General features: G+C 40.5%; 1 protein-coding gene across 2 annotated transcripts in view; it reads right to left on the bottom strand.

The window, feature by feature from the left end:
* GAREM1 (GRB2 associated regulator of MAPK1 subtype 1) overlaps positions 1 to 24,279 on the bottom strand; it is a 99,730-nt gene that overhangs the window by 51,684 nt on the left and 23,767 nt on the right. The window contains exon 2 of one of the 2 annotated variants that reach the window (XM_034063593.1): positions 23,684 to 23,824. In XM_034063593.1, coding sequence (XP_033919484.1) covers positions 23,684 to 23,824 — 141 coding nt within the window. Of the gene's footprint in view, positions 1 to 23,683; positions 23,825 to 24,279 lie in introns of those variants that run through there. The other variant, XM_034063602.1, reaches the window with a different exon arrangement.

The raw sequence follows: 24,279 nt of genomic DNA, 5'->3' as shown, positions 1-24,279 counted from the left end.
GATTTACATTTCATTTTCTATCAATTGCTTTATATTTTTCTGCAACAGTTTAGGGAAGACATGCTGAGCGTATGCACAGTTCAGTACACAAGAGAGTTTTGAGGGAAGAGGAATATTTCCAAGTTTGTTCCCTCTGTAGTAATGGCTTTTAATGGTCCATCAACTACATTTTATGCAACTGTGAAAAGAAACCGTTTTTTTGTTACTAGGTTTAAACTGGCCATTGAAGTATCAGGATCTCCACTGCAAAAATACTCAAATGGGTCAAAGACAGAAGACTGAAAGGAGAATCCTATACAACTTCAACATAGGTAAGTGGTCCAACCATGCCAGCAAAGCTACAATGACCACTCCAACTCCGCAAGTCTGTCCACCAACATAATGTGTTTGCTGTACTGAGACAGTCTTTGGGGTAGTTCTGGTTTTTAACTTTCTGGTATTAGGTGAAAGATGGAAACAAGAAGCAGCACAGGGACACCACCCTATCAGTTCTCCAAAGACCAAGTAGGAAGTGGCCCCACAGGCCACAACCTAAAAGCCTTCTGCTTTGGAACCAAACACCTCTAGTCACTGGTTAACTCAGCAAGATTTGTGAATGTCTAAGACACTCAGTCTACACAAGCATAATTAATGTATCCAACTATGAAGCATAAGACTGACATTATACTGGAAAAACTCCAAGGGTCACAGGCATGATACAGGAGAGGAAGCTACAGAAGGAGCTACTGTATTTGCTTAATACATCTACTGCACAGACTGCTGTCAGTGGATTTTGTTCCAAGAAACTATGCAAACAAAAGTCTTTACAGGCAGAAGAGAGGGAAGGGGGTGGGAGAGGGGCAAGAAGGATTTGATCTCAGGATCCCTAACAAAGCTGAACAGCTGAAATGTTCATGGATAACGTGTGAGGAACTCATTAATTTTCTTTGTTACTGTGACAAACTTCAATTTCACAACTTGGAGGGGATGAAGATCATTTCTTTAAGAATCCAAGAAAGTGCAACAGTTCATCATTTAAAAATGAGGCTGTAATTTGAAACAGATAACTTGTCTGTTGAGCCTTTGTATTCTTTGATATGTTTTCCATATTTTTTCACCAAGATGGCAGTCATTCCCACATAGTCTATAGCAGCTTTTCTAGTAGAATAAATCGACCAAATTTTACACAATTTGCTTCCATTAAAGATCACTGCAGAACCCTACAGATACACTGAAGTTTGATTTTTCACATTTCCTTCTCAAATCGCTGTAGTTTAACTAGTAGGCTTAAACTGTGCTCTCTCTGCATGGAAGCATAAATGTTAAACATAAAAACCCGAGATGTACATGTCACAAATTATCCTAAATTTTAGAGTATACAGACTAAAAGTGTAAGAATGCTTTCAGATTACTTTTGTGTAATCTTTCTTCATTCAGCTTTAGGCACAGCCAAAAATGTCAAAGGGTAATCAGTTGTTCTTATATCCTTTAGCTATGCTGCCTTTCAGTTAAATTTAATTATTACACTCCAAAAGGTGTTGCTTTCATATTGGACTGTCTGTAGAGCAATCACTGAAACACAGCATTAAGTAAACTAATTATATACAAACAGGTTAAATACTATTGGCTCTCACTAAGTGTCCTGAGGAAACATTTTAGACAGGACTCAGATGACTTGGTAGATGGCAAAAATCACTGTACTGCAATTTATTAATGAAGGCTTATTTTAAAGAATTATGCTAACATACATCTCTTGTAACTCAGAAACTCCTTGCAGCAAAGCCTTTGCACGTGATTATAGTGCTCACTACCTTTTAAACAGGCTTAACTGTTCTGCAGAAATATGTTTTTCATTCATTTATTACTGCTAAGGAAGGCTGGTATTACTAGCCTGTTATTTTTCAGGTCTTTGTAACAAGACATTTGCCTTCAGAAGCAGTATTGTACAACTGAATTGCTGAAAGTCACTAAAAGAGGTGGCAGTGATTAGTAATCATAGTTTCATGTATACATATATAAATATATAGATGTGTGTATACATCTGTATGGTTTTCTATGTCCACAAGCATATACATATATACAATACATAGATATCTGTTTTTAAAATAACACCTTCCTTTTCAACCTCTGCAAAGAAAAAAAAAACAACCAAAAACATTCCACTTTATAAACTTTTATGTCCCCCCCTCCACATCTACCACGCTACTATGATACCGTGGTAGATGTAGATGTTGGAATAGCACAGCTCCACTACTACAGTCTGTAGACGGTGAACAGAATACCCCTCCCTCTTTCAACACATAACCCTGACCCAATTCACTATGGAAAGCTAGTGAAACAGGCTCCAAATATTTCATTCTGCAGCTGGTCTTTAAGCCCTAATAACCAAGGGAGGTTGAAGTCACTCTCTAATCTCCTAATGTGTAAGAATCAACAGAGCTCCCCTTTGAGCAGCCAGCCTACGCCAGAGCACAGAACAGATTGTGTCAAGTGACAGCTGCTTTCTGGCAGAGCACGCAGGCTGACTACCAAGAAAGGGAGGCAGGAAGCATCACTCAGTTGTGGAAGAGGTTGCCAGCTTTGAAAAAATAAAATAAATAAATAAAGGGAAAAAAATCATACAGCCATTTGAATAAGATCCGTGCAGCTATGAAGAGTTGCCTCGATATACCCTAAATGTATATACACTGTGGCCATCTCCTTTTCACTTCTCCATTGCTTGCCTTTAGCAGGGTGAAAGTTTCCCACCACAAGGGCTATTTGCCTGCATATCTGAATGGTGCTTAAGAAATCATGGCTGTTCTGCAAAGATAAATAATAAAGGATTGTCAAGCTCTCTAACTAGTCAAACCAAGTTTGAAATTGAACATGTCATACAGATACTCACTTTTCTTTCGAAAGAATTAGGCATAAGAAAATGAGCTGTAGGCTGCTGATTGATCAGAGATCAGTCTGCATAAGACACACACACAAACACGTGGAAGCACGTTTCTTGCAATCGTGTCAGCCATGCGTACACTAGGGACATAATGAGAATGGTTTCATGGCTCCATGTTCTGCCCAGCTTATGTAACGATAATTTTAATTCGGAAGTAGGCATTAAATACGGCTTAAGAGCAGTCACAGCTCAATTCAAGTAGGAGGTTTCGGAAGTTACATAAGGGTGTCTACAATGCTCTGGAGCAGAAGGTTAGAATTTAAGTGCTACATTTTCAAAGACAAGTTGCTGGAATTACACTTTTGTACTTCTGGGTGTATTAGGTTCCAAGATCAGCCCAAGTACCTTTCCCACCTCTGTTAAAGAAACAGAAACCAAAATCTCACCAAGCAGATCTTGGCAACACATCAACAACTAATTTTTTTAAAGGCCCGTTTAGATATTATGGCTGCAACCCTTGACAAATTTGCATTCATATCTTTTAGCTGCATAATTTAAGACCCTGTTAGCTAGATTTCAGTCCTGCTTAAAACCTTTGTCAATATGTCAGACACAAAGCAGGCTGCAACTAACTGCTCTGGCAAACCCACTTTTATGTGCAAGCAGTCAACACACAGAATTGAGCATTTTTAGAGGAAACAGACTATCCAGGTTGGTTGTCCATTTGAAAGGAGGTCATATAAATCACACTCAAACCAGTTCTAATGCTATATGGTCAGTGGAGAATGTTAAACTGTAGACTGGAATCTTTCAAGAACTCAAAAATGGCAGAATGGGTGTAACATAAATACACCAGACATTAACAGTTCAATTTGTGGATGAAAGAAAAGTCCCAACCCCTATGAATAAACACACCTACAACCAGATCCGGTAATAGGAAGAGTTTTGCAATACAAGATACTACTAATAAAACAGGAAAGACTTACAAAATCTTCTCTTGTAAGTGTCCTGATTATATCATGAATTTAAGATTATAAATTATCATCTTTACTACTTCCTCTAGTGCTTTACATTCTGTTTAACAAACAGAAATAGCTTGCAAGGAGTTTTCAGGAGGGGTCTCCCTCTGCTCTGGAGCAGTGGCATCCCACTTAACCACGTCCAGCCATGTGTCCAGCGGAGCACCTCAATGGAGCCAATGCTTCAGCCCACAGGATAACTATGGAATTGAGGCACAGCTGCGGCACAAGAACAGGACACGGATTCAGATTCCAGGGCTATGTAACCAAAAGCTGCTGCTGCTACTTTTGTGATGTTAGTGGTTGAACAAACATTTTCCATTACAACTACATGATGTTCTTCTAGTTTTGCATCTGTGTTCATGAATACATTGCAATTCAGTGCCAAATTACAACTGTTCTGACAACACAAAAATTCCTCTCTAGACAGATACCAAGTACTTTTAAAGCCGATTTCTGTTCAGGATCAGGCTAGTTTAGTTTCCTTCCTTAATCAGGGTCTCTCACTAGCACAAGCCCACATGACTACTTCACCCCCAAGTCAGGAATTCCTCCTCATCTTCCACTGTCTCAGCCTGCACCATTCTGGGATACAAAACCACCAAGTCTCTCATCTTAGAGGAGCAGCTTATCTAGACACGGGTTTTGACTCTCCCTTGCTATGTGTCCAGCCTGGGGACCTTCATCCACCTTCCTGCTTCAGCTGGCAAGTTCTCTGTTTTCTCCTGGCTGGGCCTAATCATTGAGATGCATCCACAAGACCTTCAACAGCAGGGTCATAGTCATGAAAGCAATTCATCTCATAAAGAACAAGCAGGATGGCACCACTGTCTTGTCCTTCCAAGACTACAACAATAAGTAGTCTTTTACTGGAAAGCTTTACAGAACTGAACAAACCATAGAAAACCTATTGCCAAGATTTCGGACCTGAGCAAGATTTATTCTGACACAAAGCAGCCTTTAAGAAGATATACCAGCAGCTTTTTAGAAAAGTGATGACTTTTGCCCTAATAATCTTGCCCAAATAGTCTTGCTAACTGCACAATGAAAGAGGGAAGTGTTTAGTTGTTTCAATATGGCCTAAACTTTACGCTCATAGTTAACTATTCAAAAAGATCGTTAAAAATTTCTGCTAGCCAATTGTGGCATAAAGCTATTTTTAACTACTACTTTTCACAGTTTTCAAAACCAGAGAGCATTTAGTCAAAACCTAAACACTAAGGTAGTGAACTTGGAGGACAGTAGTGCTTAAAAGATCACAGAAGAACGTGTGTCTCTGAATCACTGCAAAACAAGAGGGAGAGAACAGTCTAAAAGTGACTTTGCTATATTTAGGAATAGTAATCAATACAATACAGACATCAACTCCACAAATATAACTCACTCATCAATGCCTGAAGCCAATATATCTGCAGGGAAAAAAAACAGAATAAATGAATTGTTATATCAGTCAGAGTGTAACTGGGAAAAAAAAAATCCAATAAAGGATTTTCCAGACACAAAAGAAATGCTTTTTCTTTCTTTCTTTTTGCGGAATTTACCAGATATTTATACAAGTTTAGCAATCTCTTCACTATTCTTCACATTTACTTTAATTTTGTGTTAGTTAACATGAGATCGTTGAGCAGTCAAAAACATTAAGGTGATACCACACACAGGCTCAAAATGACAGCAAAAAAAATAGTGGCAAGCTAATAACCTCTACTGACAGAATAACTCTGACTTTGCAGCTCAGTGGGAAGTGTTGCATTATAATCTGGATGCAATCAAATCTCTGGCGCATTTTTAAATCATTGCTAAGAATAATCTGTCTGGTTGTTTACACTATTTAAAAGAATACTGGTGTCAACACCCAAAGTTTGATTTCCATGTTAGACTAAACTCTTGCATCTCTAGCTGTCTGCAGACAAACTTCTGTCATCTGTATCAGTCAGACCTTCTGGAATAGTTAGACACTTGAATTATTATTATTAGGTCTCACAAATCATTAGTGGTAACTCCCACGTAGAAAAGTTTGTAAAAGAAATTGAAAAGATAAAACCAGAATCTCCACCAAAACATCCACCAGCAGACTGAAAGCCATCCATGGAAACAGTACTGTGGGATCTTATATTTAGTGTGCTATTGACTTTTGCACTGTATACATTCCATTCATGATGAAAAATTCTATAAATACACACAGCCGTGAAGATAAGTAGATTTGACTACTTATGGGTATGGCTTCTTGGGTTTTTGCTTGGTTTTGCTTTTGGTTTAAATTAAAGAGTTATTATACAGAATTAATCTTTACCAGCTAATTTTAATATGTGCAATTGTACCCACTGGAGGGGAAGAGAGGGGAAACAACAGTCAAGTGCATCTGTTTCCAAATATTTGATTGGATATGGTTTGAACAGTCTGCAGCCCAACTCTTACAAGAAGAGATGCTCTTATTAAATAATACAAGTCCTTTGTATATGGTCTTGCACCTGCTCTTTTCAGTGAAAACCACATTTATACTGTTCTTCACTCCTACAATGTTTCTAATCTATAGCAGTTAAGAGTAAGAAGCCTAGATTTGGTGCTCCACAATGCAACATCCACAAATTCATTGTTGTGGGTGGTTGGGAGTGAGTAATTCAATGCATTTAAAATTAACAATTGTGCTTACATGCTCCAAGTTTGCAAGTACACATTTTTGTTGTTGCTGCCATTACAGCTAAACTATATTTAATATGGAATCAGCAAAACAAATATCCTTATGTCTGCATTAGCTCCATCCATCCTTGGCTATTAAGCTGATTTTGCTGTAATTTATTTCTATACAGACATAGATGGATGTTCTTTTACAGCCACTAGATTAAACTTCAAAGTCTAAAGCAAGATGCTTTTGAATCTAAATTTCTTCTGAGTAAGACTTGAAAACCTTGCCATGTATAGCCACCTCTTCCTCTCATAGGAGTGAGTCCCTAGACCCAGGGCATTGCGTTCCAATAACTAAGTGACTCAAATTGCTTCTTTCCATTTCTCAATTTCTGAAGCATGTATCAGCAGAATACCATAGAATATGAGTATTTTCAAGTAATCAGAAGTAGGTTCTTCTCAAGAGCCCTTATGAGTAACCCAGCTCTGCTTCCATTGAAATTAGTGGGACTTCTATTACCTTCTTGAGAAAAATTAATAATAATAATAATAATAAATCTATGTCTCAACTCAGGAAACATTATGTACTTCTGCAAAATTACTTAGCATAGAGGTATTGAGTTCTCCTCTGACCAGAGAGGCCAGTTAAGAGCACCTTCACCTAATCTATCCCTGATGCCATTTGTTTTTTCACTTACTCCAAACGTTACCCAAAAGTTCTGACATCACCCACATGCCATAACCACTCTCCTCCAATGACAGAGCAAGAAGATTTTCTTTTCCTTCATACGGAGGAATTTCCAAGGGAAACAACAGATAAGTGTTTCAAATGAAGACTATACTTGGTGAAGAACTACCTGATGAAGGCTACTAAGCTCTGGAACTACAAAACTGACCATTCAAGACAAATTTCTGAGTTATAGTATTTGTTAATTTTAAGGATAATTGACTTGTGAAGCTCATCTGGCCTAAGAAGCAATGATATGACATGTTCTAGCATGCAACAACATAGAGTTGTGGCTGCATAACACAAACAGATCCCAAACTTATGAAAACAACACACAAAGTTATTTTTAAATCCATTTCAGAGAAACTGCTTGAGGAGATAGGTAAGAGGGTGTTTACATTCATTTTAATAGTTCCTCACATAAAAGGTCAAATTTTCAAAACAGTTTTATTTGTTTAGTACAGAGAATTCCTGGAGGGGAGACTAATATTTATAGCAATGCTAGTCAAAGTATTGTGTCTCCGTTCCCAAGATCGTCTCTCCAACTGAAGAAACAAAAAGCCTCATCTGCCAAAACCAGCCCAAGTCATTTCTATTGTTGATTTCTTTTGAAGTCAATGATACTGAAGCCTAGGGCAAATTCTAACCAACCAGGTCCCACATTTTAGTTTTCCAAACAGCTATCCACAGAAGGTTTTGAGCTTTACAAACAACTAAGCCATTTAAAAGAGATTTTGTCTTAAACTGATCCAACTAAACTATGACATGATCAAGTATTACTCAAGTGCCATCTTTCAAAGTGCAACAGTTGAAACTCTTTGATTTCCATTTTGAAGAGTAAGAGTTACTGTTGCTCAAGGTGAGGCTACAGGCAGCAACATTTATTTTCTCCTCCACTTTATAAATGCACCTAAAGATCACTATGACTGGACTAGTAAGTATCAACTATGAAAAATAATCAATACCCACCATCATCACAGAGAACAGAAAAGTTCAGTAATATCCACATAAAATGCACATATGGTTCCTATGATATATGCCCTTAAAAGTGAGGGTCTCTATACACAGTACAGCTCTTATCCATCATACCAGTTTATGAGCACAATAGGCATTTAAAGCTGAAAATGTTCTTACCCTGTACAAGTAGCCCTGTACTAAACAAGGCAGTAGATATTCTGTGCTATTGATCTGGGCAGAGTAATCCTCTCAGAAGCATTCACATTGTGGTTTTGTTTTCAACAAATTGAAAATTTCATAGGCTTAAGCACTAGGTTTCTAATTCTAGGACTCCATCCCCTTCCCCAGCTCCCTTTAGTGCTTTTTCAGAATGGAAAGGACTGGCTGCAAGCTTCTTTTGCAGAAACTTTGTGATGGAAACAGCAGCTTCCTTGCACATCCACTCAGATGTATACAAGCTGTGGAAATGGAAATTTGTCATACAGTAATTTCATTGCTTCTCAGACTTCTTTCCTCATTTCCCTCATGCACAATACTTAACTTTATTCTGTGTTCTTAAAATTTGTGACAGTAATGTATTTCAGGACTTGGTTTAGCTCCAAGTATCTAAAGCACCACAGTTTTGTTGAGAACTGCATATGAAAGACAATTCTTTTGGCTATTTTTTTTATTAACTAGAGATATGGAAAATTCAAAAGCCTGCTTTTGGGTTGCATTAAATTTACCCTGAACCTTTCCAGATGAATTTATGACAATGGAAATAAATTAGGTACGAAAGATCAGTCACTGCGAAAACTTTCTACCACTTACTGTACAGTCAGACCGACCTACCAGCTTCTGATCGATCCTATTTAATTATCATGCTATAAAAGTGTACACCCCCTTTATGCTTTACAATGGAAAAAAAAAACTAGAAACCACAGAATCATAGAATAGTTAGGGTTGGAAAGGACCTTAGGATCATCTAGTTCCAAACCCCTGACACAGGCAGGGACACCTCACACTAAACCATATCACCCAAGGCTCTGTCAGCCCCACCTTGAACACTGACAGGGATGGAGAATTCACAGCTTCCTCAGGCAACCCATTCCAGTGCCTCACCACCCTCACTGTAAAGAATTTCTTCCTTATATCCAATCTAAACTTCCCCTGTTTAAGTTCTAACCCATTACACCTTGTCCTATCACTACAGTCCCTAATGAAGAGTCCCTCACCAGCATCCTTATAGGCCCCTTCAGATACTGGAAGGCTGCTATGAGGTCTCCACGCAGCCTTCTCTTCTCCAGGCTGAACAGCCCCAACTTTCTCAGCCTGTCTTCATATGGGAGGTGCTCCAGCCCCCTGATCATCCTCGTGGCCCTCCTCTGGACTTGTTCCAACAGTCCCATGTCCTTTTTATGTTGAGGACACCAGAACTGCACACAATATTCCAGGTGAGGTCTGATGCGAGCAGAGTAGAGGGGCAGGATCACCTCTTTTGACCTGCTGGTCATGCTCCTTTTGATGCAGCCCAGCATACGGTTGGCTTTCTGGGCTGCGAGCGCACACTGAAGCTGGCTCATGTCCCTAAGTCCTTCTCCACAGGGCTGCTCTGAATGTAGTAAACAGTAATAAAAAAAAAATCCCCTTACATGCATCCCAACAGCAAAGAGCACAGTTTACCTCAGCCACATCAGTAAAATTAGGTAGACAATGTTAATGCATTGTTTTTCCATACTTGCCCATCAGAACATAAATTCTTTAAAATATATTCACATTCTCTCTTCCCCCCCCAAAAAAAAACCCAACAATGTTCAACTCACTGATACTAGATGATTTTTATTGCACACACAAAGAAAACATGCCTGAAAGCAGGCTGCTTTTTGGCATATAGACACCTCAGAAAGCAAATCGAAGTGAGATCTGGCATCTGTGTATTTAGAGAGTGGCTATTACTCACACCTTGCTATGATAATATGACTTGGCAAACACAGACAGTGAAATGCCTTCCCCCTCCTCCCCTCCATATTGCACTGCTATAATTGGCCACCAGCAATTTGACATAGAAAAGGTTTGTACGTATGCGCTCAGCTGGCGTGCACCCAGCCAAGGTCTGGGAAGGGAGAACTTCCCAGGAGTCACTGCTAGACACACACAGTTGGAAGAAAGCCTGCAAGACTGCAGATTAGCAGCCTACAAACCCCCTCATGGGCTGTGCTGGCCAGCTGAAAAGCTCTTCCCCAGATTTCAAACCAGTCTGTCAGACACTAGACCTGGAATTGTTTGAGGCTAGCAGCACAACTCTGGTTCCAGGCTGCTTAGATAACAACTGTGCAGCTAACTGGATGGACTGGGGTAAGTTATTTTAAGTTGCAATTACTAGCTCATATCTTATCAAAAGAGCTAGATGCGCATAATCGTTGCTGCTAATAGCTTCCCTTCCTCTTCTGAAAGAGCAACAAGAATTTTATTCATGGCAACTAAAGATAGAGTAAATAGTACCAGGTGAAGGGTTAGGTGCACTTTGCTGCTGCAGCCACCCCAGTGAACTCCAGTGCCTTCCACTCTTCTTGCAGGCAGTCCTGCTCTGCATTGAACTACACCTCTTGTAGAAGCACTTAACCAGCCTCGTTCTTACAGTAACAAAGGATCCAACTAAAACACCATGTGGTAGCAGTGCTCAAAGCCAAAGCCTGCACAACTTTATCTTAGGGCTGGGTAGTCCCAACTGCACACAGAGGGTGGCAAAGTACTTTGCACTTTCAAAGCAATCACTGAGCAGTTGGGAGAAATATGAATCTGAATCATACTGAGATGGAAAGCAGCACTACTGCACATCAGACAAGGTGGAGATTCAGAGGGGGTCAGTAGCATGATGGCAGAGAACAAGGTATTCTCCACTTGCTATACAAAAACTAATCCAAATACGAGAAGAAACATCAGCATCAGATTCAGTATTAAAAGTCATTGCCATAGCACAGAACATTCTTCACCAGGCAAGATTAAGTGTTGAAGGACAGCCTGACCTTGTTACAAGTTCATCTGAAGCCATAAGGCTGAATGAGTAAACTGGGCATAAATAAACAAGTTTTTTCTTGCATGACTCCTTGCACAGCTACACCTCAGCAATGGATTTCTCTTAGATAAGTCATGCGGTTGTTACTAACAGCAAAGACTGGTCATATTGGTTGCACCTATAGGTCAGGAACAATGGTCCCATCAATCCTCCAGACCCACTACCGGCTACCAAATACAGCATTTTCCATCAAGTTTTTAATGAGATTAATTTTAATAGGATTTTATAGACCACCTGCAGTCACTTACTTTACTGCAGCCTTTTAGGCTATTGTGACTTTCAGAAATCAGACATTACATTACTTATTTTACTTATCATTAGAAAACCCCACATACTGTAAAAAGGTACCCAATCATCAAAGAAAGGTAAAGAACTGTATGCTTCCAAGCTTTCTACGGCAGGTTCTGGAACATTTTCTTATGGATTTGGTAACAAACTGTTGAAGAAGCCAATGGGAGGCTTTGTCTTTCTCCTATATTTCTATTATCATCCGTGCCCCCATCCCTGAAAGAAAGCCCACCAAAAGGTTGCAGGATTTTTTTTTTCTGGCAATAAGATGCTGCTGCAAGACTGTGCCACACACAAACTGGATAAGCAGCCAACTGCTGAGTGGGAGGCTCATTAAAAAGGGCCATTTGCTTGCCATATGTCTCTTTCTTCTAGACAGACGAATTCTAGTCATTAGAGTTTAACCAGAAATGCAGATTAGGAAAGCAACTTTTTGCTCAAATGGCATCAGAAATTTTCCTAAGCAGAGTATTGAGAACCACTGGGTGCTCAGAGTGAGTTACTGGTTAGAAACAAGAGCCCCGTCCCAAAGTGGAATTGGCAGAGCACCTCATCCTTGCAAGGATGACATTTCCCAACCTCCCATAGGGGAGCCGCAGTCTCACCACCTCTTCCTGCTCCTGCCCTCCACTGCCACCCAGGCTGCTGCTGCTATTGTCTACTTCCCTCCTCCACCAGCATCTCCCCCTCATTCCTTTCCCTTCCTGTTACTGCTGTAACATTTCCTCTGCACATTCCCACACCCAACAGGATGACTACAAGAGTATAAACTGACAGGATCATCCAAGCCTGTCTGCACTGAGAAGTCTATGCACTGCGCTCCCAGCCTGGGAAGGCAGCACAAATGCATCTGCTCCCAAACATCTACCTAGAACAGGTCTTGCAGACATTTGGGCCCATGATGTATGTCTTTAGCACTATGGGTACTCCCACCCCAGCAGACAAACATGGGTAACCCATTACAGGCTTCCTACAATGGGGTAGTGGTCAGTCAGCAGGAAGTAAATTGACAAGAAGGAAACCAATCACCAACAAACCCCAACCTGTTAAGATTTCAAGTGCATCTCAGCCTCTTGTTTAGAATCATAGAAAGCAGTTTTGCAGACAGAAATATACGCATGCCAGATCTTATTATAAATGTAAGTCTCTTCTATTTACATACTGCTTTAAGACACTACCAGTCTGAAGTCAAACTCAGATTCTCCATTAATTTTAGTTAGAAAGTTTGTCTTAAATTCACATCATGCTTTCAGAACAGCTATCCTCCTTGGAGGATTGAAAAGCACTTCACAGGAAAACATTAATTACCATGAACAGTCACAAGTAATGACCATTTCCCACATCCAGCATCCCAACAATGTCTAGAAAAGGCTAAAGCTGATTTACTATCGCATTGCAACACTCGCTCATTCTCATCCCACTCCCAGCGATAGGCTGCAGCCCTTCCCCTATACCGACTGAGGGATGCTTCCTTCCCAGCAGCTGGTTGTGGGTTTCAAAGTCACAGTTCTAAGACTGCCAGAACTCGGACCCACAAATCTTAGAACACAGCACTACTTGAATTTTCTTCTGGTTTTGGTGGTAACATTTGTGTAGCAAACTTCTAAGTTCCACACACACACTTTGAACCCTCGTGGCTAATTTAGCAGGGACATAGGAGCTATAGAACTGGATTATGGAAGCCACCTTGTCCATCCATCTCACCAAGGTTGCATCCTCCCCATCAAGCTTCACAGTAGCCTTTATTTTTTGACTTTGGAAACACAGAGGCCCATGCAGCATTTTATCAGAGACAGCTTTCCCCAGTCAGTACTTCCCGCTGAACACTTTCTCCTCCATAGATACACATCTCGTACTTGCCTATGCTAAAAAGGTTATTAATGATAAAAAAGTAAAAAAACCAAAAAAAAACCAAACCCAAACCAACCTATGTTTCTGGCAGAAGACAATAAATGCACTTCCTATCATTTTGATGAAGACCTTCAGAAACCTTCAGATGGGATCATGCATCCTCATCGCATGTCCATCTTTTGTGCGCATGTGCAACCATTGTGATCAAAAGGGGACTTTTCACATGATGAGCTGGTCCACACACACTAAAAGAGGGATCAGGTGAGCACCATGAAGCAAGGAGCAGACACAGCCAGCGTGAACTATTACAGCCATCCAAATGCAGCCAGCCAGCCTTGGCTGGCTATTCCCAGTCTACTGCAATACAGAACTCGTGTGAGATGAACTGGAAAAGGTTGAATTGGTGACAAATATTTAAAGAGCACACTGTGAAAGTGACTTCCCTGAAAAAACATAGCCTCCTTAGCATATAGATTTAAAAGGTCTTTCTTACTCTACATACACTATCAACCATCCAAGATGACAGTGGCATCTGTCAGTGGTGTAGATTTTGACAGGTGGTTCACTGCTAGCATTCCCAGTTTGAGGACACTCATGAGAGCCCCTGTGCAGTATACACATGTACAGTGCATTTCCTTCTTTGCCTGTGCTCTGCCTGCCTTTGGGAGCAAGCTGATTGAGTTTCACCTGCAGTAAAGGGAAAGAGAGGAATAAATGAAGCTTCATATCTGTACATAAAGCTGTGAGAGAAATAAGCACAGGCTTCAGGTTCTCATTAATGCTTAGGTCCTTCATAATGAGAATTTAAATACCCATGTTTCTCCTATCCAGTTAAAAATGGTCACCTTTGCTATTAGCTTTAATAGCGTCCTCTGCATGCACACTGAAACAAGTTAATCTCTACCAACTGAGGACAGAAAATCTCTGCACAACAGCTCACAACAGAGGGGAAAAAGCCAGTTTTTCCACTCCTTGAAGTTTCAAAGCTCACAGAAGTGCCTTTCCCTGACACAGCAGAAAGACTGTCTTGGATCACTGGCTAAATTAAACACAGAAATTACATTCTCCGTATAAACAGAGTTATACATGGCTTAAATAGCATGGTTTTATTTTCCTATTGGCACCAATTGGTACAGTAGTTCAGTTGAAGCTTAAGACATCCATTATGTCAGTTGCTTTAATAGGCAGCACTGACGTGACCGGCTCTTGTTCCCAGACGCAAAGTGTGCTGGTTTCCATGGGGAAGATGCTGACCGAAGAATTCCTGCCGCACTTCCTATCAGTTGTTTTGAGCCACAAACACTGGCTCCAGGGGGAAAAAAAAAAGTCTGTTTGTGTCTCCAAAAATTCACACGATGACATCATCCTGTGCGACAGATTCCTCTGCAGCTCCCTCCCCAAACACACACGACCTATCAAAACCCCTGCTCTGCATTCCTGCCAGCTGAGTTCTGTATGTACAGAAGGGAAAGACATTCATAAGTTTTGCTTTGCTTGTTTGCCATGATAGCTCAGCTGTAACAGTTCCCCCTCCAGCCCCAAGGCAAAGGGACAGTCAGTCTGAAAGAGATTTCTCAAACTAATCATAGGAGGCTCCTGACAATTTCTTCCCTCCCAAATTCCCACACAGATTTAGACCATGTAATAGGTCAGAATACCAGCAAAGGAAAAAAAGAAGGTATTTGAGACAAAGTGAAACCAAGGGCAGAAGACACAGATAAATGGAGTAAAAAAAGAGTACACAGTAAATCATACCCAGATGTCCCAAGCATTCTGTACTCTGCAGAAGTCTTCATCTGCTGCTAGCATGCACTATAAACCAGGTCTATCAGAGGATAGGTGTGTTGGTGACTGCATCAGTCTTTGTAAAGATTTTGTAGCAGCGACATGTGCTTGCTTACTTCTGCACCTGATACTCCACTCACATGAAAACACAAACCCCAACATCATGCACTAGAGTTAAGCAAAAGATTAATGGAAGGCAAAGGGTAGACATGTAGGAAAGGGTGAAGCAGCTTCACACTTAATTTCTGTTTTATTCAGTGCTTAGAAACAAGAAGCTCATTCCTACCCCAAGCTTACTACCTGGGTAGTCTGTGGTGTTCATTCATCTCCCCCCTTCTAAACCCTTAAGTTATACCTTATGAAAGAGAAGAAAAGCCTCTTCTTGGGAGCTCATTCCCAGTTTCCTTGTAGTTAGTACTTAGAACAGCCTCAAGTGGTCGGAAGCATAGGATGAGACCAGAACCTCGAGTGCAGCCCTAAATACACCTCAAATGCCCACTGGGGATCAGCCTTTTCCTTGAGATTCTCAATGGTTAAGTTGTGCAGCTTTTAAGAGCCTTCTCCTAAGCACTTAAGTCTTTCTATCATCATACAAATGAGCCCACTGTACTAGTAGAGCTGAGGCAAAGTAATTCAAGCAATGCCAAGCAAATCCTGTGTGATTTAGCCCATCTCCCAGCCTTCCGGGAACCAGTTTCCTGGCTGCTATTCTACCCTTCCCTCAACTGCAATCTTTCAAAAAGCCATCTTCCCCAGTTAATTTCTTTTGTACAAGCCTCTAGAGTTCTCTCCTAATTGATGCAACTCCAATCAGCTTCTTTGCTGCCCACAGAGATCTGAAATAAGCAAGCAAAACCAACCAAACAAAAAACCCACCTTACAGTGAATGCTTACAAGGTCACAGTTGAATTTCATCAAGTTCCAAGTTTGCAGACTTAGAGTAACAGCCAAGAACTGTGGAAGTCTGAGAGGAACGTGGTAATTCAAATCATCAGTTGCAAAAGCTGCAAGGTTTCCTTCTCTCCTCCTACCCCCTTTCCCTTCTCACAAATAAAACACAGGAAATTCAATGCTGAGACAAATCTTAATTTCTTTTAAACAAGGGTAAAATTATACCCATGCTGAAGCCAAAGCAGAGGAAAGCAGGACAGCTGTATGTGAAAGCACACACCTCTTTCCACCTAGTAACCCACTGAGATGACATTGAAAAATATCACTATGATCACAAGCTTTTCTTTCCTTTAAGGCACCAACCAAATCCCAGGAAATCAAATAAATTCTATAGCACAAACCGGTGTCTACAAATCCCAACCTCTTATTCCAGGTGGGGAAGCATGACAGAAAATACAGGTATTTTCTTTCCATGAACCTCTGAGACATAATCAGCCTCTTCCTCAATTACTTGGAGGAAATAATACCCTGTGAACTATCCTGTGAACATTGTACCCTGTGACACTAACCCTACTGTACTCATTACATCAAAGAGAAGCAGCCTTGGAGAGCTGCAGACTCTACAGCAGTTTCAGACATTTGAGATCGGACAGGCAGCAAAAGTGAGAGGTGGGTGGGAACTAAAACAGTTGAATGGGGTTTCATGAGAAGGCTGAATACAAGCTTTGATGTATCCAGCCACGTCAAGCAAATTCTGCGCATTCTGTAGGTGACTCCAGAAATTTCTTACAGACATAAGGCTGTGTATATGTATGCATATATATATACACACAAAGAGAGAAATAGTCTCACAGTCTGCTGATTTTAATGTACTAGGATGATAACTCTAAGAACTAGACACTGCAAAATAGTCTAGCTGACTGAAGGAAGATGAAGTTGAAAGTGAAAGATTCTTATCAGTGTGACTGATGAAGAATTGCACACCCCTGTTTCACCAGAAGCTAAATTTGAACCACCTCCCCACACTGAAAGGGTATTTCTGATTCATAGCTTGCATTCTGAGAACCTGCTGGCACACTATACTAGAAAGTATCATAAACACCCAGAACAAACTCTTTGGGCTCAGGACAAACTGCTCCATAGAAAATCAAGTAAACAAGCAAACAAAAAATAATGGAAAGACATACGTATACATTCTTTCATAGTTATAAAACAAAATGCAAAGTAGAAGAGAGTCTCTCCAGTGCAGGTGGTCAGTCAAAAGGGGAAATTTTCATGAAAGTTAGGTAAAAAGCTGTCACTTCACAAGACTGGCTAATGGGGGGAGATGGAGGAACAGAAATAACATGTGCACACACAGGTACGCAAGAAATAAACGTATTTTGCCAGCAACTTCAGTGCCTGCCTTCTGATCCTGTGATTTGATGTTGCACTGCAGAACAATGGAGATGCATTTGCCAAAATTTAAACAGATACAGAAAAGTGGAATAACAAACAGATAGGACCATGGGGAAGTCTGACAGCAACTAAACTAGTTGAGGATAACTCTTTAAGAAGAAAAAAAACCCAAACCCGCAACAAAATCAACACCAAAAAACACAAAAAAAAAACAAAAACGGAAAATTAAGAATATATATATTTGCTTGTATATGGAAGAACAGTTCATCCATTATTTCATGGTAACAAGTTTGAAAAATCCAGGAATATGAATATAGTTCCTGGACTACAAGACTGTGATTGCCTAGAGTAGAAAAACTCAGTCTTCCGTGGGGAACAAGGAGGTAGCAATTAAACTAAAAACAAGTAGGTAAATATATTTTAAGGCATAATCATTCCCCCGACAGGAAAGCATGGAATGACACTATATGGGTGGTTATAAGTATTTCAGACATTACTGACTTCAGACTTCTACAGCTGAAGAGGCAAGCACTGCTCACTAAAATGAGCACCCTCTCTCTGCAATACCCACACACTACTACTCTATGGTCATACATCTACAACAAATAGATGTACTTTATATATATAGAAATATAGACTTTCTTTTCTCTGTTTATGGGGAGAAAAGGGTTGCAAGTCTCAGGAAACTTCACAGTCAAGTATTCACAGCTACATAAATCATAGTTCTCTTTTAAAGCCATGAAGACTATATGCTGGTGGCAATGCTTTTGTATGCAGTAACTGTGAAGAAAAGCTTTCAAGCCTCCAACTGCTTTTCAGATCATATAACCTTTTCCAAGGAGAAAAACAAACAAAAACTTGGGTACTGGGGAATTAAACGTGTGGGGGTTTCTTCTTTGTTTTTTTTCCGAGGACATGCATTCATTAGTCATTTACCAGCCCACAGATACATGGCAGCCCTGCCTCTGTCGGAAGTACTGCAATGAGGCCCCGTTCTCTAGAAGTTATATTCAGTTTTACAGCACAAAAGCCCCAGGAGAACTACGTGGTAGTTGGGTGCCAGGTTAAGTATAAAGCAAAACACAAATTAAAATGCAAAACATAATTCATACAAGGGAGTGGTGTACCTGGAAGACTCACCTAAGTTCCCTACTCCAGTGCAGTGTCCCTCCCTGTCTTAGGTCTCACCCACCTCTTTGTACCTATAAGTTACCCCATCAGAGCTGTGCTGTTCCACTTACACAGAAGAACAGGAGTAGCTCTTCCTGATACCACCCACTGTTCCCAGGGAGGCAAAGGACTCTTTGTTCAACACCACCTTCCTTGACTAGCATTAAATTAAACCTGAAGGAAGGAAGGGTCTAAACTGAACTTCACACAAGGAAGCACTCCCTTTGTCCCCAGAGTAACACAGGTTGGCAGCAGGTGTATTCACAACTTCCCTGGGCAGCCTATTCCAGTGCCTCGCCACCCTTACAGTAAAGAACTTCTTCCTTATATCTAATCTGAACTTCCCCACAAACTGTGTAGTAGAGGCAGGCATGCTTTGGACACAAGAAACTTCTGCAGCTGCACACTGCAAAATCTGAGGCAGCTCTCCTGCTCCATTGATGCAAAGGTAAGTTCACCCTTGAGAAGACCTGCAGAGAGCATCTTCCTCTGTGTTAGCAGGATGTAATGAGAAAGAGGCCCATCAGGCACTGCTCCATGATTAACAAATCAAACCATCAGAAACAGGTTTCAGTAGGACATTTGCTATACACCAGTTCTAATACTGGAGAAAGGACTCCCAATGCATTCCCATCTGGCACCCCACCTGGGAAGATTCACAAAGCAAGGTTTTAAATGTGTTTGAAATGACAAGCTGTCAGCACACTTAGGTAAGCAAGAGGACAGGGCAACAGCAATTACTCTGGATTAGCAATTGCTAACACCTTCACTATATGGTGGGGAGTTGTGATTTCACAGGAAGAGTATTTCTAACATCCTGGATGTGTTACAGTGTGGCACACCCTGGAATGGGGTGTTACTTTCTAATGTCTTCAGAAAAGTATTTTCTTTATTAGCTGCCTCCTATGAGGACAGAGATGACAGCAGTAACACGAGGTATTCTCTTCAAACCCTGAGCAAAGGCAACAGGAAGCTTAAAGAAAAAGGGCAGGAGTTTGGGTGGTAAATTATTATTTTTTTTAGAACATCATCTCAAAGGAACAGCTTTGTTCTCAGATGGGGGAATAACCCTCAGACAGGAGAGCAAACGAACCATCAGTTGCAACAACAGAGATAAGGCCCTAAAACACAAGACTAAAGGTCCTGTTATGGTTCGATTAAATGTGGGAGTGAGTATCTAGGGCAAAATAACCTAGATGCTGCCAACCCATCCACAAGTACTTTTCATAGCAATAGCAATAGTACTTTTCATCAATAGCAGCACAAAGTCAAAAACTACACCGTGTAGGTGAGGGTATGCACATGTGTATGCACACATGGTGTCACTCCACAGCCCTCTGTGCCACTCTTCCTTTACTGCAAGTTTTAAGGAACCACATCCAGCTCTATCAGCTGTCACATCAGCAGTCTGCACACATAAGGTATTGTGGCCACACAGGCACGGCCATTTACAATAGGCTGAGCCTGTGCCATACAGGGTCACAGCAGGAGTCTTCGGAGGCTTGAGCTGATGAATCCTCAAAAATGCTTTTGATCACTTTGAGCTATATAGAGCTGGAAGGTAACCCAAGAAGGGTCAGACAATACCCGAGGGACACAGCATCTTCAGTGCCTTCACAGAATGCGTTTGAGACATGGTCATCAGCACCCCTGGGACACTGGGAATGAGAGGCGTTCCTCCTGACAAGCAGCAGCACAGTGAGGTCTAACTCTGCAAGACACCAGCATGCCCTGTATCTTCCAAATTCATATCACAAAACAGTATTTTCCAGAAGCTGCTAGGGGAGACATTTATCAAGGTAAAGATTACAGTGCTGCCTAAGCCAAAACTAGCAATAACATTTGACAACAGCTGGAGGGTATGGATGATACACACTTGCTTTTAGAGTAGAAATTTAGTATTAAGGATATCATAGTACCAGGAACAATATAAACCTAGTTTAGACAGAAAGCTTGCAAGACCTTCATGTCTACCAAGTGTGAGTCGTGTACCTGAGGAAAGCAAAGGACATCAAACATCCATCTGTTGTGATAGTTTACCTTGGACTCTTGCAAAGTCCACCCTCTTACGTCAAGACAAGGCACTATCAGGACAGTAATTTTCATCTTTCCATTTCATATGCATGTGAAGACCTCTTTTGTTTCAGGAGCCAGAAACACATTAGCCATTTGGTTTTAATTACATGAAAACTGAACTCTATGTTACATTAACTTTTACTCTAAAGAGAAGACAACTGGAGACAGTATTCAAGAGGGAATGGTTAGATTAACAGCTGTCATATATGGTTGTTCTTTGACAACAACAGCAAAAATTAACCATATCGACCATTCCCAACAGTAACACCAGGGCAGCAGCTTCTCAACAGGGAAAGGACTGTCAGCAGGACTGCAGAACTCAGGTTCTGGTCATGAGAGTTCACTTAAATGTAAAATACATCATTTTCCTTCTTTAATAAGGCCTTATCGTATTTAGGCTTAATAAGTGTATCAAAACCTGATTTAGCAAGTAGCAAAATAAGATTTACTTCATACTCGTATTTATATATGAGTATAAAGTATGTCTTTGTGGTACTTTTAAGCCCATAATCTCAGGTGAATAACATCAGTTTCAACTTCCCTTCCTGCTCAACTGTTGTAAGCAAAATCATGTTGCAATTTGCTAAGTTAAAATTCTGCTAGGGGTTAAAAAGAAAAGGTTATTCAATTAAAGCTGAAACAATCCTAAAAAGTCATTTTAATGAACTTCAATATTCCATCTCAAAGGGTCATGCTGTTAGGCAGTATGTCTTACTTGGCAGAAGTTTAAAGTTAAAGCATGCAAAAGTCAGGTCTATAATCCCAAATTTATACAATTTACAAACATTTGCCTATGGGGACATAAAATCCCTCCTCTAAAACAAAAGAGCTAGTGGCTGAGCCCCATATAAACATTCTGTCAACTGTTCTACATGAGCTTCCTGCATAGATGGAAAGCTCTGCCATGCCAGTGGAAGGCTGTGACAGCCAGCTCACACAGCAATCACTACCTGACAGCAGGACCTTTCACTAGCAGGACATCCTCCTCAGAGAGGTAATGAATGATTCTGGAGCACTCCCATGTCCCAGACCTCACTGCAGAGCAGATATCCTACCTAGCTCCAGAGCCAGCAGAGTAACTGTGTTAGTTCAGTAGACAGCACAGCAAGTTGTCTTAGGCAGCTACCTTAAGCTTTGATTCTTTAGGGCAGGGCTCTGAATCCCAAAAGCTGTAAACACAAGGCACTGCACAATGCAGCACTGAAAGTGCACTCAGTGTTAGCTTATAGATCTATGTATGGTACTCCACAGCAGCCTAACTTAATCTTTAGGGTATGGAAGATGCCCCTAAATGCCTTTAGATGTTAGCACCAGATTGCAGTGCTTTGCTCCACACACTTAGACTCATTTCTGCTCTCTTGTAGGCAAGCCCATCAGATGTGCTCTGGGTACTACAAATTAGAACTGACCATTCGTGTGAAGTTCCTTTGGCAGCATCAGAGCCCATCACATATTCAGTAAGGGCCCTCACTACATGTCAGTTTCTGAACTTTCATATATTTTCATCTCATTAATGAGGGGTTTATGACAGGGAACTTTCTGGAGGTTGTTTGACAGCCAACTAAACACACGTTTTCCTGCACTAACATAAGCCAGGAAGAAAAGCACATTGACACTGTTGCAGTATCTCAAGGAACAGATTTTGATTTTGCTGGTATCCATGTGAATTGAAGCTATGAATGAATGGAAGTACAAAGAGTGAGGAACTCCTACTCAGCAGATCTTTCCTTTAAAACTGAAGGACAAACTTTTAGTAAACCCCTTAAGATCCAAGCTTCTTTCAAAGCAATAACCATTTTATTTTCTGTTCTCCTTCTTCCAGGACTCATAATTGGAATTTTAAGACACAGCATTCAGTTTGAAGGAAGTGAAGTGTTTGCCTGGCCTCAGGACTGAAGCTTATGTAGCCAGGAGGTATAAAAGATTCAATGCTACTAAGCACAAGCACTAGAAATTGCTCATACTAAAAAAGTTAAAGTCAGCATTTTAAAGCCATGTATATCATGACACTATATGCCATCAGACCAAGGTTTTTAAGCACATCTTAAAACAGCTGACCTTCCAAAAGCAAACTCCAGACTGAAATGATATGTAAGAAGGCAACTGGTATAAGCCATACCACTGAAATAGGGTGCGTCACTGCAGTTGCAGCAGTGGTATGATTGAAATAAAACTTCTGTCACCTCTTGTACAATTCAGCACACCCTCATTGCACCAGCATTTTGAAAGAGACTATGAGAGATCCTAGTAAACTACTCAATTAACAATCAGCTAAACAGAAGCCCAAGTAAAGCACTAAGCCCACATCTCTGCTTCATAGCCATGGCTCTTTTAGTTTGCACTTTCCAGCTTTTTAAATTCTTGTGTCTACTGCAGCAAGACAAGCACTTCCCACTCACAAAGTATTGTCCTACTCAGCTTGTGAATAAGAACATTGAGCAGTAGGAAACAGTATTACAAATAATTTCCTAGGAAAGTAAAAATAATTTCAAATAAATATGGATTAGTTACATGATATCTACTTGAAACAACAACAGTACTGCATCATCCAAAAAGGCAGACAGTGACAAGGAACTACATTAGTGTAAACCTGTAGTATTATTACAAAGGGTCCTTGGCTTTTAACATGGAAATATTAAAGAATCCCCTCCAGCCTGAGCATGCAATGAAGTAAAAAAGCCATTCCATTTCAAGGCACTGTCAAAAACCTTCACACTTTTGTCACCACATACACAGATGAGAAGAACTGTCAATTCAAACCCAGTTCTTCTACGTAGCTACCTGTTCTGTCAATGTGCTGCCCAATGAAATGCTATTGAGTAGCCCTGGGAGTAAATCAGCATCTCTTTTGCTCTGTAACTTTATTAAAAAGTTAAAAGTCACAGATACTGGCATTAGAGGCTTAACTTCACTCTGCCAAATAAAGTGATCAGTGTAAGGGGTAAGAAATTCATTGCCTTTGTATTTCAGGTCAACAATAGCTTTACCTGCATAATGTACAGGGATTTCTATCTTTGGCCCTATGACGTAGTGACCCTCCTCCAGACTGTGAGCTGTAATTGTTGTCCACTGCCGACATGAATGAATCAGAAGATAATCACTCTCTCGAAGGCCTTCTACAGTTTCTCCTGTAAAACAGATACAGGTTTTTTTAAATAACTCATACTTAGTGCATGAAGAATTAGGAAAACTTCACAACAAGCATTTTATTCTTGTTACTCTATTTTTCAGATGTTTTGATATTTATAAATCCAATTAAGTAAATTTCAATCCTACACAGTATTCGTTTTTGCAATGTAAGCACTTTACAGAAAACAAACATAACGCAAAACAAAGTGCATGAATACAACACCACAGAGATGTAATTGAGATTACTCAGCAGTGGTTCTGAGGCTCCTTCTTCAGCCCTCTGCATAAACAGATTTTTCATATCTTTATTTATGTCTGCCTATCTCAATAGAAATATACAAGTGCTCTTTTAATTTTTAAATAAAGGGAAAAAAATCTTTATTTGTTGAAAGATCAGCATCATGCTACCCTACAGCCACCTGAAGCCAAAAGTTCACCACTATGAAGCAACTGG

The sequence above is a fragment of the Melopsittacus undulatus genome, chromosome 1 (assembly GCF_012275295.1).
Source record: "Melopsittacus undulatus isolate bMelUnd1 chromosome 1, bMelUnd1.mat.Z, whole genome shotgun sequence".
Lineage (NCBI taxonomy): Eukaryota > Metazoa > Chordata > Aves > Psittaciformes > Psittaculidae > Melopsittacus > Melopsittacus undulatus.
Note: the sequence above shows the minus strand (reverse complement) of the source record. Positions and strands in the feature narration are given on the sequence as shown.